This window comes from Lates calcarifer, linkage group LG14, assembly GCF_001640805.2.
Source record: "Lates calcarifer isolate ASB-BC8 linkage group LG14, TLL_Latcal_v3, whole genome shotgun sequence".
Classification (NCBI taxonomy): Eukaryota; Metazoa; Chordata; class Actinopteri; family Centropomidae; genus Lates; species Lates calcarifer.
The window spans coordinates 259,514-287,411 of NC_066846.1; the positions used below are offsets into that span (position 1 = coordinate 259,514).

The 27,898-nt window shown below is 39.7% G+C and overlaps 1 protein-coding gene across 2 annotated transcripts; it reads left to right on the top strand.

Moving 5' to 3' along the window:
- The first annotated feature begins 458 nt into the window (after positions 1-458).
- Positions 459-27,898, top strand: mtm1 (myotubularin 1). Of its 2 annotated transcripts, none has more exons than XM_018693932.2 (16): positions 459-556; positions 5,662-5,743; positions 8,104-8,176; positions 9,654-9,748; positions 11,181-11,291; positions 12,085-12,186; positions 12,573-12,656; positions 12,902-13,051; positions 13,712-13,897; positions 16,618-16,800; positions 16,940-17,095; positions 17,268-17,315; positions 17,524-17,616; positions 19,600-19,713; positions 19,814-19,990; positions 21,098-27,898. In XM_018693932.2, the coding sequence occupies exons 2-16, from the start codon at positions 5,687-5,689 to the stop codon at positions 21,287-21,289; spliced, it is 1,821 nt and encodes a 606-aa protein (XP_018549448.1). In that variant the 5' UTR covers positions 459-556; positions 5,662-5,686; the 3' UTR covers positions 21,290-27,898. The 2 variants fall into 2 exon arrangements, with proteins under 2 accessions (XP_018549448.1, XP_018549449.1); XM_018693933.2 differs by having other exon boundaries at positions 21,101-27,898.

Genomic DNA, 27,898 nt, shown 5'->3' on the forward strand with positions numbered 1-27,898 from the left:
TAGCAAGAGCTGTGAAAAGTAGCAAAAAATAAAAATGTCCAATAATTTGATTTGACTTTTATTTCAGCCACTGTGTGGACAATTTGGCTGTGAGCTTTGAGTCATTGTCTTCTGCTTTCTGGCATTTTCCCCTCTAGCCCGACAAGTGCCCCAGGCCCAGAGAGATACCCCCAGGACCAGCAGGATGCTACCCCACTGTGTTTTACCATAGATATAGTGTTCATTGGATGGTGAGCTGTATTGTTTTTCTGCCACATGTACCATTTAGTGTCTCATGGTCTCATTTGACCATTGCAAATTCCTTCTTACAACGTGTAATCTTACAAAAAATGGCAGATAGTCATATGAAAAAAATCACTAAAAACTGCTTCATGTGGCACACATGGAAAACTACAACCCTTTTGAAGACTACATCTCCCTCCATTCCTTGCAAGCTCTAGTTTGACAACCAGCCAATCCACGCCATGACAGCCTGGCACGTGATGTAGAGTAAGTTCCTGCTGTGGCTTGAGGGAAGCAGATCGACATTCAGCCACGGGAGAATCGCAGTTTGCGGGTAAGTAAAGACATTTGGCCCCGACGAGGTCCCCTGAGTCCTCAGTAAGTGTTCTTGGAGGTTGGTTGCTGGAGGACTCTGTGCACTGTGGTTTAGGAATAGCCAGAATTTCGGGTGGAACAAGCTACCGTACCGTCAAGGCCTTCGCTATTTCCTGGTGCAACTCCACAGCTGTACCTATTGGAATGGCCAAGTTGGAAAAGTTCAGTTTACGGGTTTTGGAGGACCTTTGTTCTTCTCTACCCCGGTTGTAAGTGTTTTGTGTTTTCAGAATTTGTCATGTATACTACCCGGTCCAGACGCTTGTATCGTCGATGGTGAAAAGACTGAAAGCCACCCTTTGGCTGTGTATTCATAGCTTAGAGCTGGGTGTCCACACCGCAAACTGCTCCTTAGCTGTCAGGTTTTGTCTGTGGAAAATACTAGGTAATCGGTTCACCCTGAATTATGAATTGTAACATGACTTTTAATAACTTTTACATAGAACAAATATGCGGAATCTCTGCTCCTCAGTCGTTTTACGCGATATTATGATTTTATCCCTTTGTGCTCACAACTCAAGTATTTGCTCATACTCTGTTGTCGAGGTGAAAGTGTTCCTGCTTTGTTGCTTCATACAGATGTAGCATCGCCGCTCAGCTACTGATGTTTAGGTCAGCAGGTCAGAGGCAGTGCTCAAGTTGGTCAAACAAAGCTGGTGGTGAACAACCTTGTGCACTTGTTCCAATAAAACTGGGGAGATATATGCCGGTAGATGAACAGTTATATAATATATTAATGCCAAACATCTTTGCAAACCACTTAGATACTGTGCCAGCTTCTGTTTACTGGAGCCAGATCGATACATCAGTATGGTAAATATTATTGACAAATTTTAGTTTGTCACATATAAGCCAGTACAGATCTACTGCATATACTATTAGACATTGCTGTACAGAACACCTCATTTTGATTTCGTCTTTGTCTTTTGATAAAAATGTACATCCATTTTTGGACACATTTTAACTATTTGATGAACACTTGTTACGCCTTTGCCCTGGTGACAACCATGGCTATAAATGTTATGTTTTTTGGATTGTCCATCCATATCTACCATTCTCGTGAACGCAATATCTCAGTAACATTGTGAGGGAATTTCTTGAAATTTGATGCAAATGTTCACTTGGACTCAAAGATGAACTGATCAGGTTTTGATCGTCTAAGGTCAAGGTTACGGTGACCTCGTGTTCTTGTCAACATGATATGTCAGGAATGCTCATGGGGAATGTCTTTACATCTGGCACAAACATTCACTTCAAATCAAGGATGATCTGGTTAATATTTGAAGGTCAAAGGTTAAGGTCACTGTGACCTCACAAAACGCCTGCTGAACACAATATCTCAGTAACACCTTGAGGGTATTTCTTCAACTGTGGCACAAATGTTCAGGTAGACTCAAAGATGTACTAGATTGTAGATTTTGGTGGTCAAAGGTAATGGTCACTTTGACCACACAAAACAAATTTTTGGCTGTAATTCAAGAATTCACATGCTAATTAACTACAACTGGATGGTGGAGGCATACCACTGTTTAGTTTTAAAATAATTTCTGTCAACAAATTGAACTAAAGTTTTGTCAGTTAACTTTTAGTCAGTTAACCTTTAGTGTCATTTTTGTCATATTACCTTGTAAGTCTCACCACTCTGCAGCCATCTGAGCAGTTATGGTGGGCTGACAAGACCAGGCTCCTGTGAATGGGGAGAGAGCCATAACTTGACTTTCAAAGCTCACCAGGTTGTAAAAAACTGCATGTATAGAATCACCAGTCTAACCTGAGAAAACCAGGTTAAAAAGGTTTTGCCTCAAAATACAGCTACGATGTACGGTGGTTGTTTTGGGGGAGTGACGGAACATGTGTCATATAACTGCCATCTTTGGTGTTACAGACTATTCTAGTCAAGATTCTCTAAGTGGTTTGTCTCCTTCCTTAAGTTTTGTACCCTCTTTTAAGCATTCTATGGCGACATCTGTTGCCTTCTTTAATGTGTAGTTACCATGGTAAGGGTGTTGGTCTCGTCTTTTGTGAGGTTAGCAGGAAGGACATTGTTTACCTGTTTACTGTAGTACTAATCATTCCTCAGTACTAATCTTTCCTCAGTAAATTATCATTTCAAACATTGGCTTTTCTTACTAAGATGGTACATTCTTTAGGTTTTATACCCACCAATAAAATAACCTGAGATATAGGAAGCTGTAATATGGTGGTAATTTTCTATTTCTGTGAAACCCCGGTTAAACAAGACTATAAATATTACACACAGGTCTTCACACTGCACCCTGCTGTCATAGACTTTCACAGAAAGAGGAAGTATTCACTACTGGTAGTTTCATGTCTTTAATGTGAGTATTGATGCCTCTGTGTTTGAGCTTTCTCTGTCACAGTAGGGTGTTCAGTTCTTCTTACAGCCAGTCACTCAGGTCAGCTGCCTACAGATACTGCTCACCTGTCCCCAGCAAGCAAAGGGATCTTACTGATGTGCAGGTCAACATGTTTGTGGCGGCTATTTGGCCATCAGTGCTGAAGTTGAACAGACTAATCTTTGACAGGACTAATGGGATTTTATGAGGCTTTCTCAGCTGATACAGTGATTCTCAGTAGGTGTGTTTCCATCCAAATGTAGCACAAATTTTGACTGAATCTGGAGAAATTTGGGGAGCAAAATGACGACAAAATGCAGTAGAGACTTTCACACGGAGATGAAATGAGTGTATATAAATTAGGTGATTAACATAAAAGTAATTAAAGTTGCAAGTAGCATTAAGCCCATGTCATGTAAATTAAGTGATGATTATCAGATGAGGCTTACTTCTTATTGCCAGCAGATGACGCTATGAGTATGCCTGAAAATTGGCACGTTGACATCTTCAGGCTGGGATTCTTATAAAATGTGAAGTTTGGGGCAGATTGGACAACGTAAAGGCATCACAAAGGTCTCAAGACTTTTCTGACCAAATTTGAGGTAGATCTGGTCAACTTGCTAGGAGAAGGACATCAAAGTATAAAACATACAGTGGTGGAATTTTTTTTTTTTTTTAATTTTACACGATCTCAAATATTATCATGAAATATTTGGGAAAAAATCTTTTTTGTGTTTCAAAAGGTGTGGCTGCATTAGACAGACACAAACAAATACAAATGATATTTTTGTGTTTATTGTTTACAAGAGGGGTAATCTTGTCCCATTCTTCTTGAATTACTGCTTTGAATTCTTCTAAATTCTTTGGTTTACGCTTTGAAACAGACCTTTTGATAATCCACCACAGATTTTCAATGGGGCTCATGTCCAGGGATTGAACTGGCCACTCTAAGACCTGGATACAGTGCTCCTGCAGCCAAGTTCTCCTGGCCCTGGATATGTGGCAAGGGGCATTATCTTGTTGAAACATCCAGTTTTGACCTCAATGGAACAGTGCACGTGCAGAAGGGAGCATGTGGGTTTCAAGAATGGCACAATACTTTATACAGAGTTCAATGTGCCATCACAGACAGTGAGATGACTCCTGCATCCCCAAACCATGATACTGCCTCCACCATGCTTGACAGTAGGTACTGTACATGCTGGAGATAAAGCTTCACCTGGCCTTCTGCGTACCCTCACATTATCAGGAGGAGGATAAAGCTGGAAGCTGGACTCATCTGGGCAGCCTTGTAGGACCTTAAGCCATGATCTAAAAGTCAGCCACGTACAGTGCGGGTGGAACACTGGACACCAGTTTGGTTTGACCACTGCTGCTGAAGCTCTTGTGATGTCATTCGGCGGTTTTCCCTGCACATGCGGATCAGGACGTGGTCATCTCTTGCTGAACACCCAGATCTTGGTTTGTCTTCCAAGCTGTTGGTTCGTCTGTATTTCTGCAGAGTGTATCCAACTGCTGAAGGACTGCATCTGCACTTCCTGGCTATCTGGCGGCAGCTGTACCCTTCCTCACTGAGAATCTGTATCTTCAGGCGTGTTTCCTGCATTAGGTTCCTTGTTTTAGCCATTTTTGTCTTTGAAGAACTTTCAAATGTGCTGGCTTTATATACACACAAAGCACGGCAACAAAAATTGTGTCTTTTAATAAAAAGCACAACCTTCATTAGTGGATCACTGGTACCAAAATGACCCAATACTCAAAATTTCTTATGTATTTTTATGGAACCAATCAATTTTAAGTTTTTAATGGCTTTTTTTAGGATTTGTTTAGTATTTTGGCTGTGACTGTACTCAAAGAAATTGCATTTGAAGACCTAAGAGTGATTCTTAATGCAATATTTCACAAATGCATGGGGTGTCCGAAAACGTTTTTCCACCACTGTAATTTCCTGTTGCCAGTAGAAGCTATGACTATACCTGAATATTGGCATGAAGATTGGAGCAGATTAGACAGTGTTAATGTGAACTACAGCAACTTTGTTTCATGGCAGATCATTAAAATTTTCCATGACCCCATGCTGCAGCATTGTCTCCTTTCTCATCTCAGCCCTTTCATCCACTCTTTATAAATGCTCAAGAGCAACCTGGATGTTGTCCTGAGTAAAAGAACATAATTGTAATAATAATAATAATAATAATAATAATAATAATAAATGAAACTTTATTATTATTATTATTATTATTATTATCAGTACAGATGCCATCAGAGCTGCCATAAATAAATTAAAGTATGGGAAATGCTGGACCCACATCACAAGTGTAATAAAAAGACAACATAACGCAGTACACTCGTCATCAAATGCAAGTTTGAAAGATAACAGGAAAAGATGGTACGGAGTTGCATTATAGGAAATGACCTATAACAGTGAGGACATGTGGGCCTCTGCTGCTTTCACTTTGACTATTTAGCTTTAAATGTGTCTCTTGTGAGTCCCTTGACCTCATGAAAGTGCAAAGCTAAATCACTGGAGTAGGGTTGGGTCTGTAAAAAATTTCAAAGCAGTTTGATATTAAGCCAAACTCCAGAATGGACCAGTACACCATATTTTACCTCTAGATGTCATACTTGACTGGGTCGACGCTCCCAGGTGAAACATAATTAGACTGCCCATAAATGACAGTTAACAGTCTCTGTATCTCTTTCTCAGCCTGTGGAAGCCCCCTCCCTGAGCAATGGCCTCACCAGTCTCAGTCTACAACTCCAGTGCCTTGGACACACACATCTCCAGTGTAAGTGTCTTTACAGTGACAAGTTGAGCATTCAGACTACCTGCACACTGGTTTGTGTTGTCCATTGATGGGCATTTTCCTCCATCAGTCTATAATCAGTAAGCCAGAATGTCAAAATAAAAACATGTTTTTGGAAATTTTTGCAAATTTATTAGACATCAGAAACTAAAATCTCCGTTTACCCGCTCATCAGGCCCTTTGATGTGGTCCAAATTGTGGTCAGGTGTATCCTGTTTGCCACAGAGTGGACTCCTCAAGGATATTTAAAGCAAACTGGATTGATTGGGCCTAATCTAGAAAGGCACACACCTGTGTATATAAGGTCCCACAATTCACACTGTATGTCAGGACAAAAACCAGGCCATGAAATCCAAGGAGTGCTGTAGACCTCTGTGATAAAAATGTTGTCCGACCAAGACCCAAACAGTCACTCTAACAGAGTTTTCAGGAGTCCTCTGCAGAGATGTGAGAACCCACTTGAAGGACGACCATCTCAACAGCGCTCCATCAATCTGGCCTTTATGATAGAGTAGCTTGATGGAAAGGAAGGGAGGAAGGAAGGAAACAAATCCAAGAGCACAAGGAAAAAGATCTCCCTGGTCTGATGAGACACAATTTGAACCTTTTGGGCAGAACTCCAAGCACTATTTTTGGCGACCACCAGGCACTGCTCATCACCTGGCTAATACCAGCCCGTGGTGGTGGCATCATGCTGTGGGGGAGCTTCTTAGCAGCAAAGACTCAAAGCTGTAATTGCTGCCAGGGGGACTTAGGGTCTGACTATGGTCTGAATACTTTTTCAAGAGAGATTTCACTTTTTGATTTTAAATAAATTTGCAATCATTTGCAAAAATCTAGTTTTCAATGTGTGCAAAAGGTGAGAGGGTCAGAATACTTTCTGAAGTCACTGTATGTATATACCTGCTTTGTCTGTTTCTGTATCAGGTGTGTCTGTAGTGGGACTATGTACTTGTGTCAGCCAGTTAAGGCTGAAATATTCAAATCTTACATGGGCATACTGGTAAAAGCACTCTCACACTCCTGCAGAGTCAGGGGTTCAGTATTTATATGGCAAGAGATCACACCATCACTACTGGACTAGCAGTGTCCAGTGGTTGCTCAGGGTGCAGAGACAGCTGGCCATTGTGAGGATATTTTGGCCAGTCCTCACAACTCTCAAAGGGCTGTTTGAGGGTTAATATTTGATTTTAAGGTTAACGATAGCTTGTGGTGGAAGTTAAGGGCCATAAGTTTAAGGCCATGAACTAAATTTCTTGCATGTGTGTTAACATACTTGGCCAATAAATCTGATTTGATGTGTATATGTTTATATATATTTATATATTTATTGTCTGTAAAATATGGTCTGATTTTCATCAAAATCACATGTATAAACAAACACAATGTGCTTATAACTAACACTAACTAGCTAATAACACACAATCAGTTAGAATCTTGTCTTGAACACACATTGAACAACATTCAGAGTGCTGGTGGAAAACGTAACTTGCCCTTTCAGTAGCAGATCAGACCTGTGCAACATTCAGGTTGAATCTTGGACCATTCATCCTTACAGAGTAGCTTTAGCTCAGCAGTATTCAAGGATGTCTGGTGTAAACTGGTTTCTTGAGCTCATTTTACAGGATCTCTTTTGGGTGATGGTCTGGGCTCTAACTGGGCTGCTCCAAAATTTGGATTTTCTTTTACTGTAGTCAGATTTACTGCAGTGTTTACAGTCATTGTCCTGCTGCATCACCCAACTTATACTGATCTTCAGCTGGTGGACAGACACCCGGACATTATTCTGTAGGATACTTGGATAAACCTGGGAATTCATTTCCATCAGATGATGACAACCTGTCTAGGCCCAGAGACTGGCTCCTCCTCTTCTGTCCTCTCTTTCTTTACCTCATTGAGAATTCTGCATTATGCCTTTGGAGCAATCCTGGCTTTTTCAGATTGCTTTGTGAGCCTTTCCAGCTTTATGCAAATCACCAGTTCTTGATTGATGCCCTCTGCTATTTCTTATTTGTGAGGCCTGGTTCATATCAGTAGATGCATCCTGTGAACTCAAACAAACAAACTCAAAATGTTTGTGTTGAATGTTTGATAGTTCAAAGTAGCTCTAACCTACAACTCCAAAATTGTTCATCGATTGGACCTTCCTGCTCTTTGAGCACAAAAGGTAATTAAACCCAGAATTGCCTGATCAAAGTTTGTGGCTATATTTATGTTTTATTTTTTATGTATATATATGCATATATATATATATATATTACTTTTTGTTTTTTGTGTGTGTGTGTGTGTGCGTGTGTGTGTGTGTGTTTGTGTGCGCGCGTGCGCATGCGGCGTATTTGTAGACCTCCAGAGAGTCTCTGAGGATGGAGCTGTTAGCAGATGTGTGTCTGCTGCCAGGAGAGGACAGAATTATAGGTGAGTGTGTCACACTGTGCACACAATTTGCACTGAGTCTCGACTTGAACAGTGACTTGAACAGAAAGATCATATTCTTTTTATCCTCATGGTTGTTTTACTGTGATTGTCCTATATCCTTTTGTGTGTTATGTTGCATTCATGTCTTGCTACTGTCCTACTGCAAATCAACTTTCACAATAAAGAACTGAACTGAACTAACACAACTGACACAACATGCTTGTCGATCAAGGAATCTGTTAATGTCTATTTCTCATGTTAGGCTGATATGTAAAATGATTTAACTAATTTTCCAAGGTTTTCCTTCCCATGTTTGTATGTGGAGTTAATGTAATAATCACCCTACACCTTGATATTTGGGCAGTGTATGACACCCTTCCATACCCTTGCAACCTCTCTCAGTGGTTTGGGAGGGGGGATAAGTGCCCATTGTGCAGTTACATGATGATAAAATGAGAAAATCAATCAATCAAATTCACATACTTTCAAGCAGTGCTGTACATGTGGTGTGGCTTGATAAAAGGCATATGGCTTCTACATGCTACATCATAGTCAGGTACTTCAGCAGACAGCTACCAACTCTCGGGAAAGTACAAGGTGTGGTGCTATCAGAAATCCCATCATCAGCAGTCAGCAAGATGGACGGAATAAATTGCCCATAGGTGTGACTGTGAGTGTGAATGGTTGTTTGTCTATATGTGTTGACCCCTACAGTTGACTGGTGATCTGCCCAGGGTGTACCCTGCCTCTCGCCCAATGTCAGCTGGGATAGGCTCCAAATATTATATGTCTGTATATAAACCATAACAACAAAGAACTGAAGCGTGGTCTAGAAGAAAGTGATCAACTGCTGAGAACTGCATACACTTTGTGGAATGTGGACAGCTAAAATGGGTTTTCTATCCATTTTTTGGCAACAAGTGCTTGATACTTTGAGTTGCAATGGCAGCTACCTGCTGTGACAGATTTGACCAGCTGCTGCAGCTAAAATAATCCAGTGAATATCTGTATAGGCAATAGAGTATGATGCTGGGGTTGGAGGAAAAAACCTCCATCTGAGAAAATTCCCAAACTTCCCACTGTGAACAAGTTTACTGGTCATTTTCTACTCCTTTTTGGTCACTTAGTTTTACACGTGACTTAGCTCATCAGTATCTTCTGGTGCTTCCTGTCACAGTCACACATATGTGTTGACTTGGTCTGTCCTTGTTAGTCTCTTATACTCATGAGGAGATGGTATTTATAGTTTACCTTTGCTGCACATTTCTCTTCTGTTTTTTTGCTTCCTCTTCTCTGCACCTGTGGTGATTTCTTCCCTTACAGTACTCACTGCTTACAATAACAATAACTGAACTAGAGCACTAATGTGAAAAAGGGAACCTCTTCTAAGCCAATAAGGCTTGGGTAAGATCAGATATAAGAGAAGATGGGTGAGCAATGTGTAATGAAAGTAATGTTTATATGTATCTGTTTTCAGATAAGGACATAATATACATCTGTCCATTCAGTGGAGCTGTGAAAGGAAAAGTGTTGATCACTAACTACAGACTCTACTTCAAGAGCTCAGATGCTGTAAGTGAAGTGTGTGTGTGTGTGTGTGTGTGTGTGTGTGTGTGTTTGTGAGTGTGAGCGTGTGTGTGTGCATCTGCCCATGTGTGCGTCTGTATGCACATGTGACGGGTGAAAGCCATTAATCTGTCAGCAGCTGGGTTAACATATCGTCCAAAACAACAACAGCAACAACATCTCTGTGTCACATCTCTCTGTGAGCCCAAGTGGTGATTTTAACATGGTACTTTGTTCTGTACCACGTGTCCCATGTAACATGTATTAATGTAGAACAGTGATTTTTTTTCTCTGTGGACTGCCACATATCCCCAACACCAGCACTCTGTTTGCCTTGGAATTATTCAGCTGTAAACACAAAACTGACCTATAAAGTTGATAATTCAATTCAATTCAATTCAATGTTATTTATATAGCGCCATATCACAACAATAGTCATCTCAAGGCACTTTTCATATAGAGCAGGTCTAGACCGTACTCTTTAAAATAGGTATTTACAGAGAGAGACCCAACAAATCCCACCAAGAGCAGCACTAGGAGACAGTGGCAAGGAAAAACTTCCTTTTAAGAGGCAGAAACCTCGAGTAGAACCGGAGGGTGGGCGGCCATCTGCCTCGACCGGTTGGGTTAAGTGGGGGGGACTTAATAATACACACACACACACAGCAACATTTGCTGTCATTTACACACGTTCATTTCAATGTAAGTACAATATTCTCTCCACCTTCTAGTTCTGTTTTGGTATCCACCAACTTCTGAGAAACATATCTGGCTAGTTATCTACTAAATGTTCTACTTTCCTTACCAGGTAGTCTGTCAGCTATTTGGTGCTGACTAGGTAGTGTACAGTGGGCTTGTCGTTTTGAGCTACAGCACTTGACTGGATGTGATTTGTGTGTGATGTGTGTGATTTTTTTTATCCATGTGAATTCCTATAAGTAATTGAAGACCAGCAGTTTACCATTAAATTTCCTCACACATTCAAAACTTGCTTGGTACCAGAATGTTTTTTGTCTCTTTGACACATTTGCAGACATGCAGATTTCAAACTGTGCACAACATTATCAGGAGCTGCATGGTAATGAAATTAGAATTGGACATCCACAGACTAAAAAGTAGGGACCCAGAGTGAAGCGTTGTAGCACTCTATGTTGATTGTTGATGGCATAATTTTAACCAAAAAAACATTTCAGTGACTCCTCTATTAAGCAGGAGTTAGACTGGTTCAGTTTTGTAGCTCTGAGGGTATCTGGGGTTTAGCTCCCAGGGTGTTCCAAAGTTGTGTATTTTTTTCTCACAAAAACACATGCAGGGGAACAATTCTAGTTAATATTCAAAGCATTTTACTGATAAGAGTATTTGAATGGCTGATGTAGTTGTAAGCATTTGTGCTTTTTTGTGTGTGAGTACAACAGCATGCTTGGTCTGTGTGTTGTAGGATGTGACGGTGACACTGGATGTTCCTTTGGGTGCCATCAGTCGGGTGGAAAAGATGGGCGGGGCATCAAGCAGAGGCGAAAACTCCTATGGCCTGGATATCACCTGCAAGGTGTGTGTATGTTTGTGTGTGTGAGAGAGAGGGAGAGAGAGAGAATTTTATTATATATTCAATAGTCACTTAGTTATTTACAGAAACCATCAGAGTCAAGCTGTCAGCTCTGGACAACACTGGCCTTTGTGCAGTCAATAAGCAAATGTGGATTTGAACTTGTCCAATGCCTGCGATATTCTCCTGGTTTGTCCCCACAAACTACTACCTCTTCCCCAAGATGGAGAGGAGGTCAGGGGTCACCATATTGACAGTTATGATGACATCATCGTTGCTGTGTACTATTTTCTGAGATGGTGCTGACTTGCAACTTTTAATTAACCTGAACCCAACATACCACAGAAGTTATCAGCCTGAAACTGTCTGTATAACCATTCAACTGCACGTGCACATTAACAAGAGCTGTTTAACTCCTCTCCCTCTGCCTCGAGTTGGTCAATCATTGCTTGTATATCTATTTATTTTTCATTTACTGCTATGTACACACTTTTTACAAGTTTTTGTTAAGTGTGTTTTGTGTAGAATGAGGTGTTGTTATGTTTCCCTCCTCATGTTTGTCTTCCTTAAAACTAAAACCATACCACTATAAAACAGTGTTCAATAATTCACACTGACTAATTGTACATAAGCTCATTTTGAAGCCAATAAATTGGAGGGAAACTAAAAGAGACCTGGATATGTGAGAGAAGTGCTACACAAGTGCAATGCTAAATCTGTGTATATGTGTATGTGTGTGTGTGTGTGTTTCTGTGTGTGTATGGATAGTAAATATGTTGATTTTCTTTGTCCTCAGGACATGAGGAATTTGAGGTTTGCCTTGAAGCAGGAGGGCCACAGCAGACGAGATATCTTTGACCTCCTCTTCAGACATGCCTTCCCCCTCTCACATGGTCTGGTATGTCAGCCTCTGACTCCTACCACCTTCTAATGACTGATGGCTGCCTGTTTTCTGTCTTGAAAAAAAGTAGATGTGAGTTTTGGCTCAGTTGGCTAAAGCCCCATTTCCCTGAGATAAATAGATCCTCATTGGTTGGATAAACGACGAAGAACACCTGTTCAGTCTAGATCACGATAAAATGATGTCCCGTGGCATGCTTGCATTCTTGCATTCTTCTTTAAACCACACACACAGGGGCCGTGTTATGCTGGCTGTTGGATCTTCTTAAGAGCAATGTAGCAGGATCTCTGTTTAAAAGAGGCTTGTGTCTATGTGTTTGTGCTGCTGCTATAATATCATTGTATTCCATAAATGATAAGTCTCCCATTCTTCCCTCTGTCCAGCTTCTGTTTGCATATGTGACTCAAGAGAAGTACGAGGAGAACGGCTGGAATGTCTACAAACCCATAGAGGAGTTCAGACGCCAGGTAAGGAGGAGAAGCACAGTGTTAGCACTTAACCGTTGTAGTACTGCTGCTACTTTTTGATACCAATACCTGTCATGCTATTATTGCTACTATTGTACATAATTGTATAATGTGGGTGTGTTGTGTAAACAGAACTAGGTGAAGTCAGTAGAGGTTCAGAATTCAATGTAGAATCTGAATAATCCTTCAAAAAGATCATTACAGCGTCTCAGTCCGTATCTAATGATGATTATTGTCTTTTGTAGGGCTTACCCAATAACAAGTGGCGTATTACATTTATCAATAAGAACTATGAGCTGTGTGACACCTACCCCACTGTACTGGCTGTACCTTTTAAAAGTAAAGAGGAGGACCTCAGGAGAGTCGCTGCCTTCAGGTCAAGAGGACGCATACCGGTGAGCACAAGACTGATCTATAGAAAACTGAAAACTGATATTATGCATGAGTATAGAATTTGTCAGTTTGACCAAAAATGTCTAATTATCATTACAACATTTAAATTCTTCTGGCATAGAGATACAAGACACATCAGGCTTTGAATTCACAGATATTACTTGTTAGAAGGATATATACATTAATGTTTTGGTCTGTTCATAGGAATTCTTGAAAAGATATATAATAACACTAGCATTATCCATCTGAGTAAGATGTATTGAATTGTGTTTTACATCATAGAAATATTAAAATGCTAAAATATTAAGCAATAATAAGCATGGAGCAGAAATAAACTGAAGGAGTCAAACTCCCCTCTGTTGTAACACAGGGTTTGAAATGTGGTCGTGTGACATTTCCTCTTTTTCTTGGCTATCATTACTGAACTGTTACTACAGAACTACTACAATTTCTTGCCGACATTGTTGTCTTGTAAAATGAGTTTACATGTTGCCCTAGTGCCAGTTGGAATGAAGCTGCCTTCTTTGCTATTTGTTTTTATTCAATTTTTCACAACTGTTGCCCTGAAAGACTTTGTTGCCGTTAAAAGCTACCTGACCCTGACTCCATGTCCTACAGTACTGCCTGGCATCTGCAAATGTTTCATTGTCTTTGTGCACTAGGTTCTATCATGGATCCACAGGGAGAACCAGGCAGTGATAGTCCGCTGCAGTCAGCCTCTGGTTGGCATGTCTGGTAAAAGGAACAAGGATGATGAGCGCTACCTGGACCTGATCAGAGAGGCAAACGACACTATCAAGCTCACCATATATGATGCCAGGCCCAATGTCAACGCAGTGGCCAACAAGGTCAGAGGGGAAAGGGAGCTAGTGTTAGGGGTCAGATGGTTGATTTGACAGACAGGGGAGGATGTAGAGCAGGTTACCATCTCATGTGCAACACCACATCAGCATCAGTTAATCTGAAATAGTAGTTAGCAGTGATAAGAGGAAAATAGAAAGCAGATGGTGTTAGCAGATGGAGACTGTAATGTTCCTGTGAAATGTTAACCCTTGAGGAAGCTTTCAGTTACTTTTAGCATGCAAGACATTTGATAGTTCTGAAATGGTGTAGATATTATGGTGTGATGGTTTCCCCTTTAAAAGGGTGAGATATAGAGCTACAAATGAGGATTATTTCCATTATCAACTAATTTGCCTTTTTATCAGTCAACTGTTCAGCTAGAAAACAAATTGGAAAAAAAAAAGACCAGCACCATTTCTCAGAACTAAAGACAACATCTTTAGATGTCTTGTTTTGTGAGACCTGAGCATATTCAGTTTACAATATATAGATAGAGAATAAAGAGAGACACTGGAAACAGAGCAAGGTTTCTTGTCTACTATTCTCTTTTAGTTGCAGACAATATAAATCATTTGATGATGATTTAGATGATGATGTGACTGAGACATTCTTTAAATTGATACATGAGAACAAACACAAAATGTCATGTTTTCACCACAGTTTCCACATTCATTTGTAGTCTTTTAGATTTTACTGGTGTTTCATTCACATTATCTTGTTGCGCCCTCTTATTCTATGGCATCTGACCAGAGAATTAGCACCACCACCCGTTTATCTCAATGCACTCATCTGCAAATTTTCAGATTACAGATATTCAGATTCAGATTTTCTGGAAATTCAGTTAAGGTTTGTGCTACATTTGGATGGAAACTCGACTTTTATCACAATATTCAACAAGACAGTGTTGTCACCTGCCACCATCAGATTCTGTTATGTAATATCAACATTATAAATAGGATCATGAATAAGTCATCTTTTAGTCATAAACAAAGTATGCACAAATCTTTTAATATCCAAAACTTCAGACAAATCTGAATGAATCATTATTACAAAAATGACATTTCTGATTGGGTTGCACAGTCAATCCAATTTTAATCTCAATCATGATTTGGCTTCCCACAATTTAATTTACATGGTCAACAGCTAATGTTTATAATGTGGGCTCTGCTTATAGAGAGCTGTCAAGCTGCTGTGTGTGCACCCTGCAGTGACAGTTCATAGGAGAAGAGTAACAGCAGAGAACAGACAGACAAAACATCATCATCCTTTGTTTGGAAGTATGTTGGATTTATTGGTGTTAAACCAGGACAAATCGTTGTGTAAAATTCTGTCTGCGACACAACCAGCTTTTTCAACCACCTGAAAAAAACACTGCAAACTGCAGCAGGATGAATGCATGAAGGCCAAGACAAATAACATCACTCATGTTACCTCACAACAGTGCTGTATAGGCATGCTCTGTTGTTTTAATTTTAGATTTAAAAAAAGTTATGGTAGAATTTTATTTATATTTTGCTTCTAGGAGATGAATAAGGACCAGTCATAATTTGATGGAAAGATTTGGGTACATCAGCAGGAATGTAGCACAACATGGAAGTGAAAGAAGTGCTGTTTATTTAAATGTGGAATTGCAATACATATATTTTGTCCCCAAAATCAATGAATTATCACAATTAAAAATCATGATCTCAATATTTATCAAAAATAATTGTGATAATCATTTTGGCCAAAATGTTGCAGCCTTTGTTGTAACCCTTTTTCATTCAGCAGAGGGAGGCAGCTCAGTCACCCAAAATTAAAGCTTAGAGCAGCAGCTAGTGATTTTCAGGTTTGACTAAGCCTAGATTATTATTGGTTTTATTTAACACTGGACAAGGATTCAGTGAGGTAATAGTAGTGACATCATTCAGCTTGGCCTTCATACATTAACTTCACTCCTAAATCAGAAATACTTCCAAAAAAAGGATGATGGCCTGGCCTGTTGATGGAGGCTGACTGATTTGATGTGCAGCACATTACATTATATTTTAAATGCAAATATTCGATCACATTCATCCAATTGTGGGCGGCCAAAATCATAATCGTGTCAACCACTGGCCAGACCATCATGATATTTGTATGGGTACTTATTGTCCCCAGAGGATGATTCCTAATGATATTGATGGCCAACCATTGTGTAGCACCAACACCAGGCCAAAAGATTCCTAGACAAGTTTCTCTAAAACCTCTTTTAATAAATTTGTTCTAAGTCAGTCCTCTAGACAATGAATCCTGGTGTTTTTGTTGGCCAGATGTTTTCCTGTAATGCCTCTAAATGGACTGTACTTATATAGCGCTTTTCTAGTCTTTTCGACCACTCAAAGCGCTTTACACTACAGATCACATTCACCCCATTCACACACATTCATACAGCACATATTCTATATATTTAATGTGCTTTTTTCTAAACACATTCACACACATTCACACACCGATGTGAAACACACACATCGGAGGCAATTTGGGGTTCAGTATCTTGCCCAAGGATACTTCGGCATGCAGACTGGAGGAGCCGGGAATCGAACCACCGACCTTCTGATTGGTGGACGACTGCTCTACCTCCTAAGCCACAGCCGCCCTCTATGAGTGGCATGAATGAGCACACATTTCATGTTACTGTGATAGAACTGAAAGTCAAGATTTCATTTTGCCTCATTTTTTATATTCATATCTTTGCAATTGCCAGGCCACCGGAGGAGGTTATGAGGGTGATGAGTATCAAAACGCAGAGCTCATGTTCTTGGACATCCAGAATATTCACGTCATGAGGGAATCTCTGAAGAAACTCAAAGACATTGTCTACCCTAATGTGGAGGAATCACACTGGCTGTCCAGTCTAGAGTCTACGCACTGGCTAGAACATGTTAAGGTAAAGAGTTTGTAAACACATAAAAACTGTTAATTCATGTAGGTGAACATATCATATTTTTATTTGAGGTTGCACCTTTCTAAAAACTTTCATGACTCATTTTCTAAAAGTCTTGTCTGAATCCTGTCTGTTTCTGTAGCTGGTGTTGTCAGGAGCCATCCAAGTAGCAGACAAGGTTTCCAGTGGAAACTCAGTGGTGGTTCACTGTAGTGATGGCTGGGACCGAACTGCTCAGCTCACCTCTCTGGCCATGCTGATGCTGGACAGTCATTACCGCACACTGCGAGGATTCCAGGTCAGTAGCTGAACAGACAAGATTATGAAACCCCTCCAACACATGGTTGTTGAGTTCTTAAATTTAAACCAAAAACACAAAGCTTCAGTTGGACCTTCGCAGTGGTTTTACTATACTTAAAATTAAGATTTCAATTAACCTGATGTAATGAATATTTTTTGTGCTGCTTTAGGTGCTGATTGAAAAGGAATGGATCAGCTTTGGGCACAAATTTGCCTCAGTAAGTAACATTTTTACAACCCATACCTTCAGAATTATGTACTTCAGCTTTGTGTGTTGTGATATGACTCCATATTCACCACTGTCCTGTATTTTAAAGTGATTTTAAAACCGTTCAGTTTACAAGAAGTCCCTCAGTTGACAGATAAAAATTGTTTAAAAAAAAATTGTTTTGTTGTTTGTTTGTTTGTGTATGTGTGTGTGTGCAGAGGATAGGTCACGGTGACAAGAACCATGCAGATCAGGACAGATCACCCATCTTTGTTCAATTCATTGACTGTGTGTGGCAGATGACTAAACAGGTAGGAGTTGTCAAGCTGAACTCATGTGGAAATGTATGTTTTTTGTTTAATTGCTTAACATGTTTTTTCTGATTTATTGCTTGATCTAGCTGTACAGGTTTAATTTAATGTGTCACAAATAAAAAACCTCTGAAAACACCCTGGGACCTTTGCAAAGAAAGTGCAGTGCATTCAGAAAGTATTCAGACACCTTCAATTTTTTCACAAAAAAAGTGATGTTGCAGTATAAATCTTAGCCTCTATAGTTGATGCAGCTTTATGCTGAAGTAATTTAATCTTTCTCTCATCAGTCTACAATCAATACCCCATAGTGACAAAGCAAAAACAGAATAAAGATTTTTTTCCTCCAAATTTATAAAAAAGGAAAAACTGAAATATCAGATTTACATAAGTATTCAGACCCTTTACTACAACACTTGAAATTTAGGTCAGGTTCCTCCCCTTTCTCTGGATTGTCTTTGAGATGTTTCTACACCTTGTGTAGAAACATTGGACATGATTTCAAGAGACACAAACTGTCTATATAAGGTCTCACAGCTGACAGTGCATATCAGAGCAAAAACCAAGACATGAAGTCAAGGAACTGTCTGCAGAGCTCAGAGACAGGACTGTGTTGAGGTACAGGTCTGGGGAGGGCTACAAATAACTTGCTGCTGCTTTAAAAAGTTCCCATAATTCTTACAAGAAAGAAGTTTAGAACAACCGGGACTGTTCCTAGAGCTGGTCATCTGGCTAAACTGAGTAATAAGGGGATATGGCCTTGGTAAAAGGGGTGACCAAGAACCTGATGGTCACTGTCGGAGCTTCAGAGATCCTGTGTGTAGATGGGAGAAACTTCCCAAAGGACAGCCATCACTGCTACACTCCATAGATCCAGGCTTTATGGCGGATTGGCCAGTGAAAGACACATTAAAGCCCACTTTGCAAAAAAAAAAAAAAAAACACGTAAAGGATTGTCAGACTGTGAGAAACAAGATTCTCTGGTCTAATAAAACCAAGGTTGAACTGTTTGACCTCAGTTGTAAGCATCATGTCTGGATGGAACCAGGCACTGCTCATCACCTGCCCAACACCACCCGAGCAGTGAAGCATGGTGGAGGCAGCATAATGCCGCAGCAGGGACAGGGAGACTGGTCAGGGTTCAGGGAAAGCTGGACTGAGCAAAGCACAGAAATATCCTGTGAAAATGTACAAAAGAAGGGATTTGAATACTTTCTGAATGCACTGCAGGTCTTGGGTCCTCATCTGTTGTTGGTTGTTCATGTATGTGCAAAAGCTCAATGTGCAAAAGGACTGGATAAAGTGGAAAACAGATCAAGGGTTGTGGTGATCAATAAATATACTCTCAGCCAGCCACATTAATCTCATTGCTCTGAAACAGCTGAACCAATCACAGTGATACATGACAATAACTGCACTCAACAAATGAAGACAAAAATCATATTGTTTTATGGTACACAGTGCCAAGTCATAATTGTACTGCTTGTTATGCTGTAAATAACCACATCATATTGAAAGTGATAAGGAAATTGTGAAGGAGGCAATACAGAATTAATGAAGCCTGGTAATCCAATATTTCCCAAACAAACAGAGCACAGAGTTATAACACGCTGGTCTGAGCTGGGTGGCAGCCTTGTGTCATTTACATGGGTTTTAATGAAGATAAACTGATTTAAATGAACTGCCCAACTGTGCACCATGTGCTCTGCAATAGATACTGAGAAAATAGCAGCCTGTTAGAGCGCTACCACAAACATAGGGCCCTGAGAGGACAAATGTCATTTCCAACTTTGAGTTTTTTATGCTGCAGCTTCAAACCTTCTCTCACTGATTTTCCTGATATACTCTCTAGGCTCACTGTTGACATTTGAATACATCATTCATTTTAGGACCATTTGGCACTATAACAAAGACAGTTTTGTTTTTCTGATCTGAGATGACTGAGGCCGTCTTTGAATTATAACTAGTTAACTCTCCTCTCAGTTTCCTACAGCCTTTGAGTTTAATGAGCGTCTCCTGCTGACAATCCTGGATCATCTCTACAGCTGCCGCTTCGGGACTTTCCTCTACAACTGTGAGAGTGCACGAGACCAGCATGTAAGACCACATGCACATGTAACACTGACTACTCTAAGCTGCCCTACAATATATATGTAAACATACTGACTTTCACGGTTCCACTCTTTCTGTGGTGCAGGAGGTGAGGTCAAAGACAGTATCTCTGTGGTCTCTGGTCAACAGTAAGATGGACATTTATTTAAACCCCTTCTACACCCCTGAGTCTGGCAGGGTCCTCTACCCCGTCGCCAGCATGCGTCACCTAGAGCTGTGGGTAACATACTACATCCGCTGGAACCCACGCATACGACAGCAGGTAGGACTGCCACTGTTTCTGTTAACATATACTGTGGCCTGAGTGGGATTACTAAGTGGGCAACTGTCCTCGGCCCCAGACCATCAGGGACCCAGAAGCCTCAGGTTGGTTTGTAATAAGGTGATTAACTGAAAATTCCTCCTACAGTACAGTATCAGCTGTAATGACAAAGACCTTTAAGGTAGCTCCTCATGGAGGGTATCAAAATCTACATGGTGCATGTTCCCAAATAGATCTGAGTCTAACCAAACCACAAGCAGGGCCATCAAAGTTCTCACAGGTACTTTCTACTGATGAATCTGAGCCAGTCACACATATTTCACACACACTCTGAACACTGCTCTTTATTTGGGTTTCATACCTGTTTTTTTACCTGTTCATATATCTATGGTATTTACCTTATAGTTGTAAAATGAAGTTGGCAAAGAATGGACACGTGATTGTAATTTCCATAATTCCATATTTTAAGTCCATGACTTTAATTAATAGGTAATCAAGCAGGCATCACAAATCATTCACTGACCTATTTTATCAAACAGAGGAATGTCAGTCTCAACTCAACCAAATAAGGCTAAGAATGAAAAAAAAACAACAGTGTAATGTAACAGGAAGTCATAGTTTCATTATCAATTGAGAATACAGTTATAATATCATGAGAATATTTTTCCATGGTAGTAAACATGCAGTCCAAATAAAATCTGTTGAGGTATATTTATACATTTATAGTTGTATTTGTTGACAGTCAGGCTATGATCAAGTTTGCATTTTGTAATTTAACCTACACATCATGACATACAGCATATTGTTGTTGTAATCATATGTACACTTTTTCATTCTTTTCTCTCACTTTTAAATTCATTCAACAAAAAAATGTAACTAATAACGATACACTAAAATTATCCAGTCTAACCCTCTTAATGGTCGTTTGTTATCACCCATTTCATTTTTCGAATCTCTTTATTTTAAAGAAATGTGTTGATGGACTCTCATCCCATGAATTCAAAAGAAATGCAACATTTGTCTTCTTCATGACAAATGGTATTAGATGTACCAGACACTGTGTATTTGTGCTGTCAGTAAAGAGTGTGTGTGTGTTGTGTGTTCCAGCAGCAGAGTCCGGTGGAGCAGCGCTACAAGGAGCTGTTGGCCCTAAGAGACGAGTACTTGAAGAAGCTGGAGGAGCTGCAGCTGTCGGACTCCTCTCCTTCCTCCCGTCTGGCTAACAGTCCTACCCCGAACACCTCCTCCTCCACCTCCTCACCATCACAGCAATACACACACCTACACACACCCTTCTGAGGGCTGGTGACACACACACACACTCTCTCTCTCTCTTTCTATCGCTCTCTGATATACTTGTTGACTTGCACTTATGTCTTTTTCACTCTGATTTCTGTCGGTCTTACACACATGCAGGGAATTAATTAGTATTGTGCAGTCCTAACTGTGGATAACAAAGAATGCTAATACGATTTAGATGTGATGGTTAACTCTAACACCATAGTGGTGATGATGGTGATTTATGCAATATGTCACAGTACAGCCTTGTCACAAGACTTCTCTATACTCACACTCATCATACAGTGAAGCCTTAAAGACATTCAGTGGCTTTCAGTCCAAGGGCTTGAACACACAGGACACACAGTGGCTGTTTATCAGTGTTCACACAGGCTGCACAGCAGGACTGACCTTATGTGTTTTCTGTCCACGCCATATTCTGATTAGACAGACTGACTGACACACCAGCACTGTTGGTGGTTATTTTCTAGATCACCACAGAGGCACATACATACACAATGTATTCAGTGATAAACTGAGGTCCAGTACTGTGTGTGGATTGTAGTGTTGTTTGAAAGAGAGACAGGTTGGTCTGTACCTCGGGAATAGTAGTTTGACAAAATAATCTTAACTCAAGGTCCATTTACTTATATTTGAAAGCTCTACGTAAAGCTGGTGAGTGAGCCTTAAGTTATGACTGTTTTGTGAAATGTACTGTTGTCCATTAAAGGAACACTTCAAAATTATGACTTGACAACAATTTCATCTCCGTGCTTCCTTTTCAAAGAGATATCAGGGTTGTAGCTTGGCGTGTGCCAGCTTTAGTCCAGCTCAAACAAGGACTTGAAGGAGAGGAAACTGCCACACCAGCTCTGTACAATCTCAGATTAAAAATGGAAGTTGCCACAGAGGATGTTTATGCAGAGAGCTCTAGGAGGCTAAGTTCTTTGTTTATTTTCAGAAATTATTTATGTAAAATTATTTATTGTTGTGTTAAAGCAACATTATGCAAATATTTCACCTGTGAGAAGTGCGTAACTGTGAGTAATAGTCAGGGTCTCAAACTGCCAAAATCAGGCCCAGCAAGTTTAAGAGTACTGCTGAACTGTAAATCAGTTAAAAAGGCACAGAAGTCATTAAAATCCAGCGTTTGTCTCTGATATCCAGGGATGAAACTATCAAGAATTTCAAACGTTTGGCATGTTTGTGACAGTGAGTGCACTTCAGGGATCATGAGGAATATACATTGATTGACAATGTTTCAGTTCAGTGAGTGGGACTGCACCACTTAACTGCTCAGACTCAGAGCACAACAGAATTAATTTAAAATGATATTCAAATTGTATCTGAAAACCTTCATTTTCTCAGTAAGATGAAGTCCCAGTAAGGTGACACATTAACAGAATAAGCTACTGGATGCCTTAATCGTCTTATCCACCTATTTATCTGAATACAACACCATAGCAGAGCCAGGGAGCTGCAGAGGACTGTTGGCATCCACACACACCTGCCTCACCATCATGGTCAGACCAGGAGGACAAGGGTTAATTGAACAAATTAGACCTGAACTACATTCCTTGTTTTCAAAGTTTTACCTGCTGAAGTCCAAACATACACCTACTGCTATTCTTCTTCTAACTACCCACACAAGCTATTGGTGAAATGCGGTTTTATATGATGGGTGAGGTTAGCTAAACACTCACAGCACAACAGTCACATGTAACGGAGATAAACTTATGTAACCACCCTCTGAATTCAAGATGAGTCATCAAAAAAATTACATTTTACAAAAAAAGAAACACAACCATTACACAACTGCTGGTGTCCTGTGTGAACAAAACAATGCTAACCAAGATGTACAACTCTCATGTTTCACACTTCTTCCTACTTGCTGCACTGAGTATTGCCCTGTCCCATGAGGAGCTGATTGGAACAGCTGCAGAGCTGATGCAGAACAGTTTGAGGCTGGAAGCTTCTACAGGGGATATTACTTCATGAGTCCAGGAGAGTGTATAAATCCAGTGTGTCAGATTTGGTTGGACTTGTGTGAAATTTGTTGCTTATGACCTGAGGATGAAATTTAGCGTTGTCTCTGTCACATGTTTTGCCACTGCTATCAGCTAAGCTCACCTAAGCAGTATTTTCCAGCACTTCCTGAACTATGGCACTGAGAGCAAATACACTTCTAGCCAATGAGAATAGTTTGGTTAGAATCAGTGACTTTTTTTTATGAATGCAACTTTGATATGGTTTGAAATATTTGCAGGTGCTCAAGATAGTATAGAGGGATTAAATGCTGCTGGCCTGTGATCCTGCATCAGCTCTTGTACATTTCTGGTGTCACTAAAAACAGAGTTTAGATGGAGGAGTCAGTCCAGTTTCATGACAGTCAAGATGTTTGTTACCAGCATACGGTTTTAGGGACAGTGAGCAAAAAAAAAGAAAAAAAAAAGTTGAATATACTCTTTGTAAATCAGTGTGTTTGTCCATATTTGAACCACCATCACTGATAATACATGTGCCTTTTGGACAGGTGTTGGTTTTATATACAAGAGTTTCCCACATTCCAGTTGGATATTGTGGCTATATTTGGATATATTTTACATTTACATTCTCCGGTTATCTGCTTAGATTAAATAATTGGGTGAACTTATTTACACAGCTTGCTGAGCTGTCAGACTGCTCATGTGTCTGCTCTGTTCATTTTGTGTTGACTGAGTCAACAGATGTCAACATTGAAATTGATGCAAAATGGCAAATATTGAAATATACCTATGTACCACTTTCAAATAATGACATTATGTCAGTTAAGTCAAAATTTTATGCTTTTTTGTGTGAGTTTGGTTTTTTGTAATCTCAACATGATGAGTTAGCACTAAGTCAGTTTTTTGGCTTATGTCATAATTGATGATGATTGATACATCAATTCACTGCCTCCAAGGTATGACCCATCTCACAATTCTGACAGGACAGATTTTGAAAATATGAAAACCAGCCTGTTCCAAAAAGCACATGCTGCTGTTTCTTGGTTTTTGTGCTGTCACAGAGCTTATGACTACACGGCAGTGTGCAGTCAAACTCAGGACATCACATGGACAACACTGCATAGAAAAGAGGAATGTTAGAAACTGAATCAAATTTCTCTATTATGACAATGGAATTTTCATTTTTTTTAAAGAAGTAGTCTGATATGACTACTGTGCTACTAACTCAAAAAGTTCCCATTTTAGTTAAAAACCAACTGACACAAACTCTGAATTGTGGCGAGCATGCTGGTAAAACCATCAATCGTAAATGTATGTACTGTATCATTCAGTCTGTCATGATGATGACAGATTAATTATTACAATCTCTCAGGAGTTTAAACACTCCCCTCCCATATTTCTTCAGTCACTCTACTGGGAAATGTCTGGTAGTTCTCTCTATTCCAATCTCAGCCATTTGATAAATAATTGTTGCTTGATCACCAGGGTCTTTTAAGAGCAGGATTGGAGTGTATACTTTGTGTTGCCAGCGCATCATCATCCATTTGAGAGAAATCCTGATTGTTGTGTTATTTTGGCAGTTCTAGTTTTGAGGTCCATCACTGAAACATAATAAATCAATGAATAAGCATCAGCTCCAGATGTAGTCTTGGTAGCAGTTTAGCTTCAAAAGTGCTACAGTGCTATGTCGTGGCTCCATATCCATAAGCAACATAATTTATTAAAAATAACAATGGGTAGATACACCTGCAAGTCTATAATGATCACTGCTGTAGATCAAGTCCTCCTGGCACCACATTTGTAGCTTTTCATTGACACCTCCATCACAAATGAATTATTGTTACAGCAGACCAGAAGTTCTTTCCAACGAGAGAGGCTCCATTGCCAGTGGACTGATAGATCAGATAGATAAATCTATTAGCATTTGTTTTTTAGCAGGACCATTGACTCTTCCTTTGAAACTGGATCTGTTTTTGTCAGTACAGAAAATATGTGACTCTGGGCATACCATTTTAGAGATATGCTACTTGATTTGTTTAAGTGCCCAGTAGAGATGCAAAGTGTGAGGAGCAGCTGGTTCCGGAAGAATTTTTCCACTAAATTAACAGCTGTGATGGCCTGACCTCATTCATAATTGAATATTATGTCACAAAATTACCATTACTATCACAAGAAAATTTCAGATTAGCATTTTCTGCAATTTATTATAATTCTGTTATGTATACCCTACATTATGTATGTATGATGGATGCAGGACACGCAATGGAACTTTACTTCTGTAACTATGGATACCATGTATATCTCCACCCACTGTGCTTCTCTACAGCAACCTTAAATTTCACTTAAACAGCCTCTCTGGTGAAACATGAGTTAGAGACAAGACAGCTCAGGAAAGCATCTCTCCAATTCTTTCAATTGTTCACCTGATTGGGTTTACAGCAAGTTGGAAGCAATGATGATCTGGGATGATGTATTTTATGTACAGTGCAACAGTTTCAATTGTGAATGAGGTGTAATAAGTCATTTTGTGATTTGCATCAGGTCATGTCCAGATTTGTGCCTTGATTCTTGTGAGAATCACCCTTTGTCATGTTTGAGCTTGACTGCTGTGTAGTTGGGTCCAAAGGGACTCAGCCTTGTATACTCTCATCTGGGAGGTTATGTTGTTGTCTATGGGCCTCTGCTAGTTTGAAGTGGGATTAAGTAGGTGATGACTGCAGACATTCCTCAGTAACTACACAGGGTAAAAGAGAGAGCAGTCTACCATGCTGCCAGTGTTAAAGGAAGCCTCTGTTTGTCACCTCCAGATCATACACTGTGAGATGCAGTAATAGATCAAGTACCAAGAGAAATTACAAATTTCCTGACCTAACTTTAATTAATGCTGTTGGTTAATACATCATGCCCCTTTGTCACTGAAATTTAGTACATTTTAGTGTCACCTGACCCTCAAACTATCGAGATCTATTATTTCCACCATTTAAAGGTACATTCCCTGACCATTTTAGGATGCACAGAGTTCTCAGTTGAGTTTCCAGACTGGGAGAACATTTCTAGTGTTGGTTGTGCTAGTGATGCTACCCTGAAGGCAGACTTGACACTGTATTGATCTTTAAAGCAGAGATATCATGGCAAGAAGTTTTGATGTCTCACCTCAACACAAACAAACGAGCTTTGGTTATGAGAGAACCACAGAGCTTTACTCTTTTTAAAGGTGGTTCAATTTTATTTAAAAAAAAAAACAAAAATCAGCTGCTAAACAAAATGAGGAGCTGTGCTCCAGCTCACAGTTCTGTCTCGGTCTTGGAGTTAAGCTGCCTGTTTGCTTCATCAGAAGTGCTTGTCTGACGTTGGATTGGGGGAGCTGTCAGCCACTATTGCTGTAACCTTCTGAAAACGACAATCCAACATTTACAGCCACTTCACGTTTGAACTTCGCTCAGCTCTTTTTTTCATCCTTTACAGTTTCTGTCACTTTTATGTGAACACAGAGTGCAACACTGTAAAATTCTTCCAGGAGAAAACTATACCACTCCCCCTCCAAAAATAAGCGCACGTTGTACAAACTAATTATTTTCAAGGTCAACCCATCCCTAGTCCCTCCATATCACCAATACAAATGTAATTCCATGGATTGGCCAGCAGGTATTGCTAAAGCACCTACTGCAAATAGTCAGGATCAAGTGGAAGCATTTCGAGTCTTTCAAGTCTGGAGCAAATGGGCTTCCTGCAAGCATGTCTAATCTCAAACATGACTTTTCTGTGGTGGGTCAAGTGGGCAGTTTAGAGAGAACAACCTGACTCTTGAGTTGACAGAGGTGAAGTAACATAGGTGTTACAAAATGGATTGTGTTCAGCAGTGTTGGCGTCGTAAGTTTGGTCTCACTGAGGAGGTTTAGGGGTAAAACAGAGACAGAAAAGAAGCGAAATACATGGTGGTTGGAAGGTTTTGTTTTCAGGGGGAAAGCAGATGAAAATCTATTTTTTTTATTTTTTACTTTTTACAAGCACCATGATGTAATTACCTCAATCAAAACCTATTTTACTGTCTAAAGTTCTATTGTTGTAAAATACAATTATTTTGTGTAGTGTAAAATCTTACAGTTTTATAAAAAAGAAAAAAGGAAAGTAATGTTGGTTCAGAAATTGTTGGTATAAATTGTAGATTTCTGGCTCCATTGGTTACATTTATTTTATTTTTATTTTTGTCTTCTTTTCTTTTCTTTTGAGGGCATTTTTTTCACTAACCCAGGATAAAAAGGTAGAATTCTGGATACTGTTCACTTGTCACAGACCTTGACATCTTCCCCTCAGTTCTCTGGTGGATCTTTAGTTTTCAGATTCTCTCTGGCACTGTGGTGATGAATCTGACAAGTACTTGTGTCATTGTTCATTTCAGTTTGACTCTTTCATTAACATAGGGGATTGTAGTTTGAGGGGGTTTGTGTCATAATTTAGCCTGCTTTTTAATAAATACACATGAAATGTGTTTCAGAATCTTTTTGGTATCGACAGTGAGCGTTTAACAAAAAGGTGTAATCAGAATACATTTCAGATGTATTTCTTTTAATCATGTTATATCTTCTCCACAGTTTGATGGGTGGCTCCTGTTATGTAAATATTACTGATTAAATTAATTTAAGTA

Bases quoted from the DNA above. Each gene is read 5' to 3' on its own strand.
- mtm1 (XM_018693932.2), top strand. From the start codon at position 5,687: ATGGCCTCACCAGTCTCAGTCTACAACTCCAGTGCCTTGGACACACAC. The intron at 8,177-9,653 runs GTGAGTGTGTCA...ATCTGTTTTCAG, and splicing joins AGGAGAGGACAGAATTATAG to ATAAGGACATAATATACATC. The intron at 16,801-16,939 runs GTAAAGAGTTTG...CTGTTTCTGTAG, and splicing joins ACTGGCTAGAACATGTTAAG to CTGGTGTTGTCAGGAGCCAT.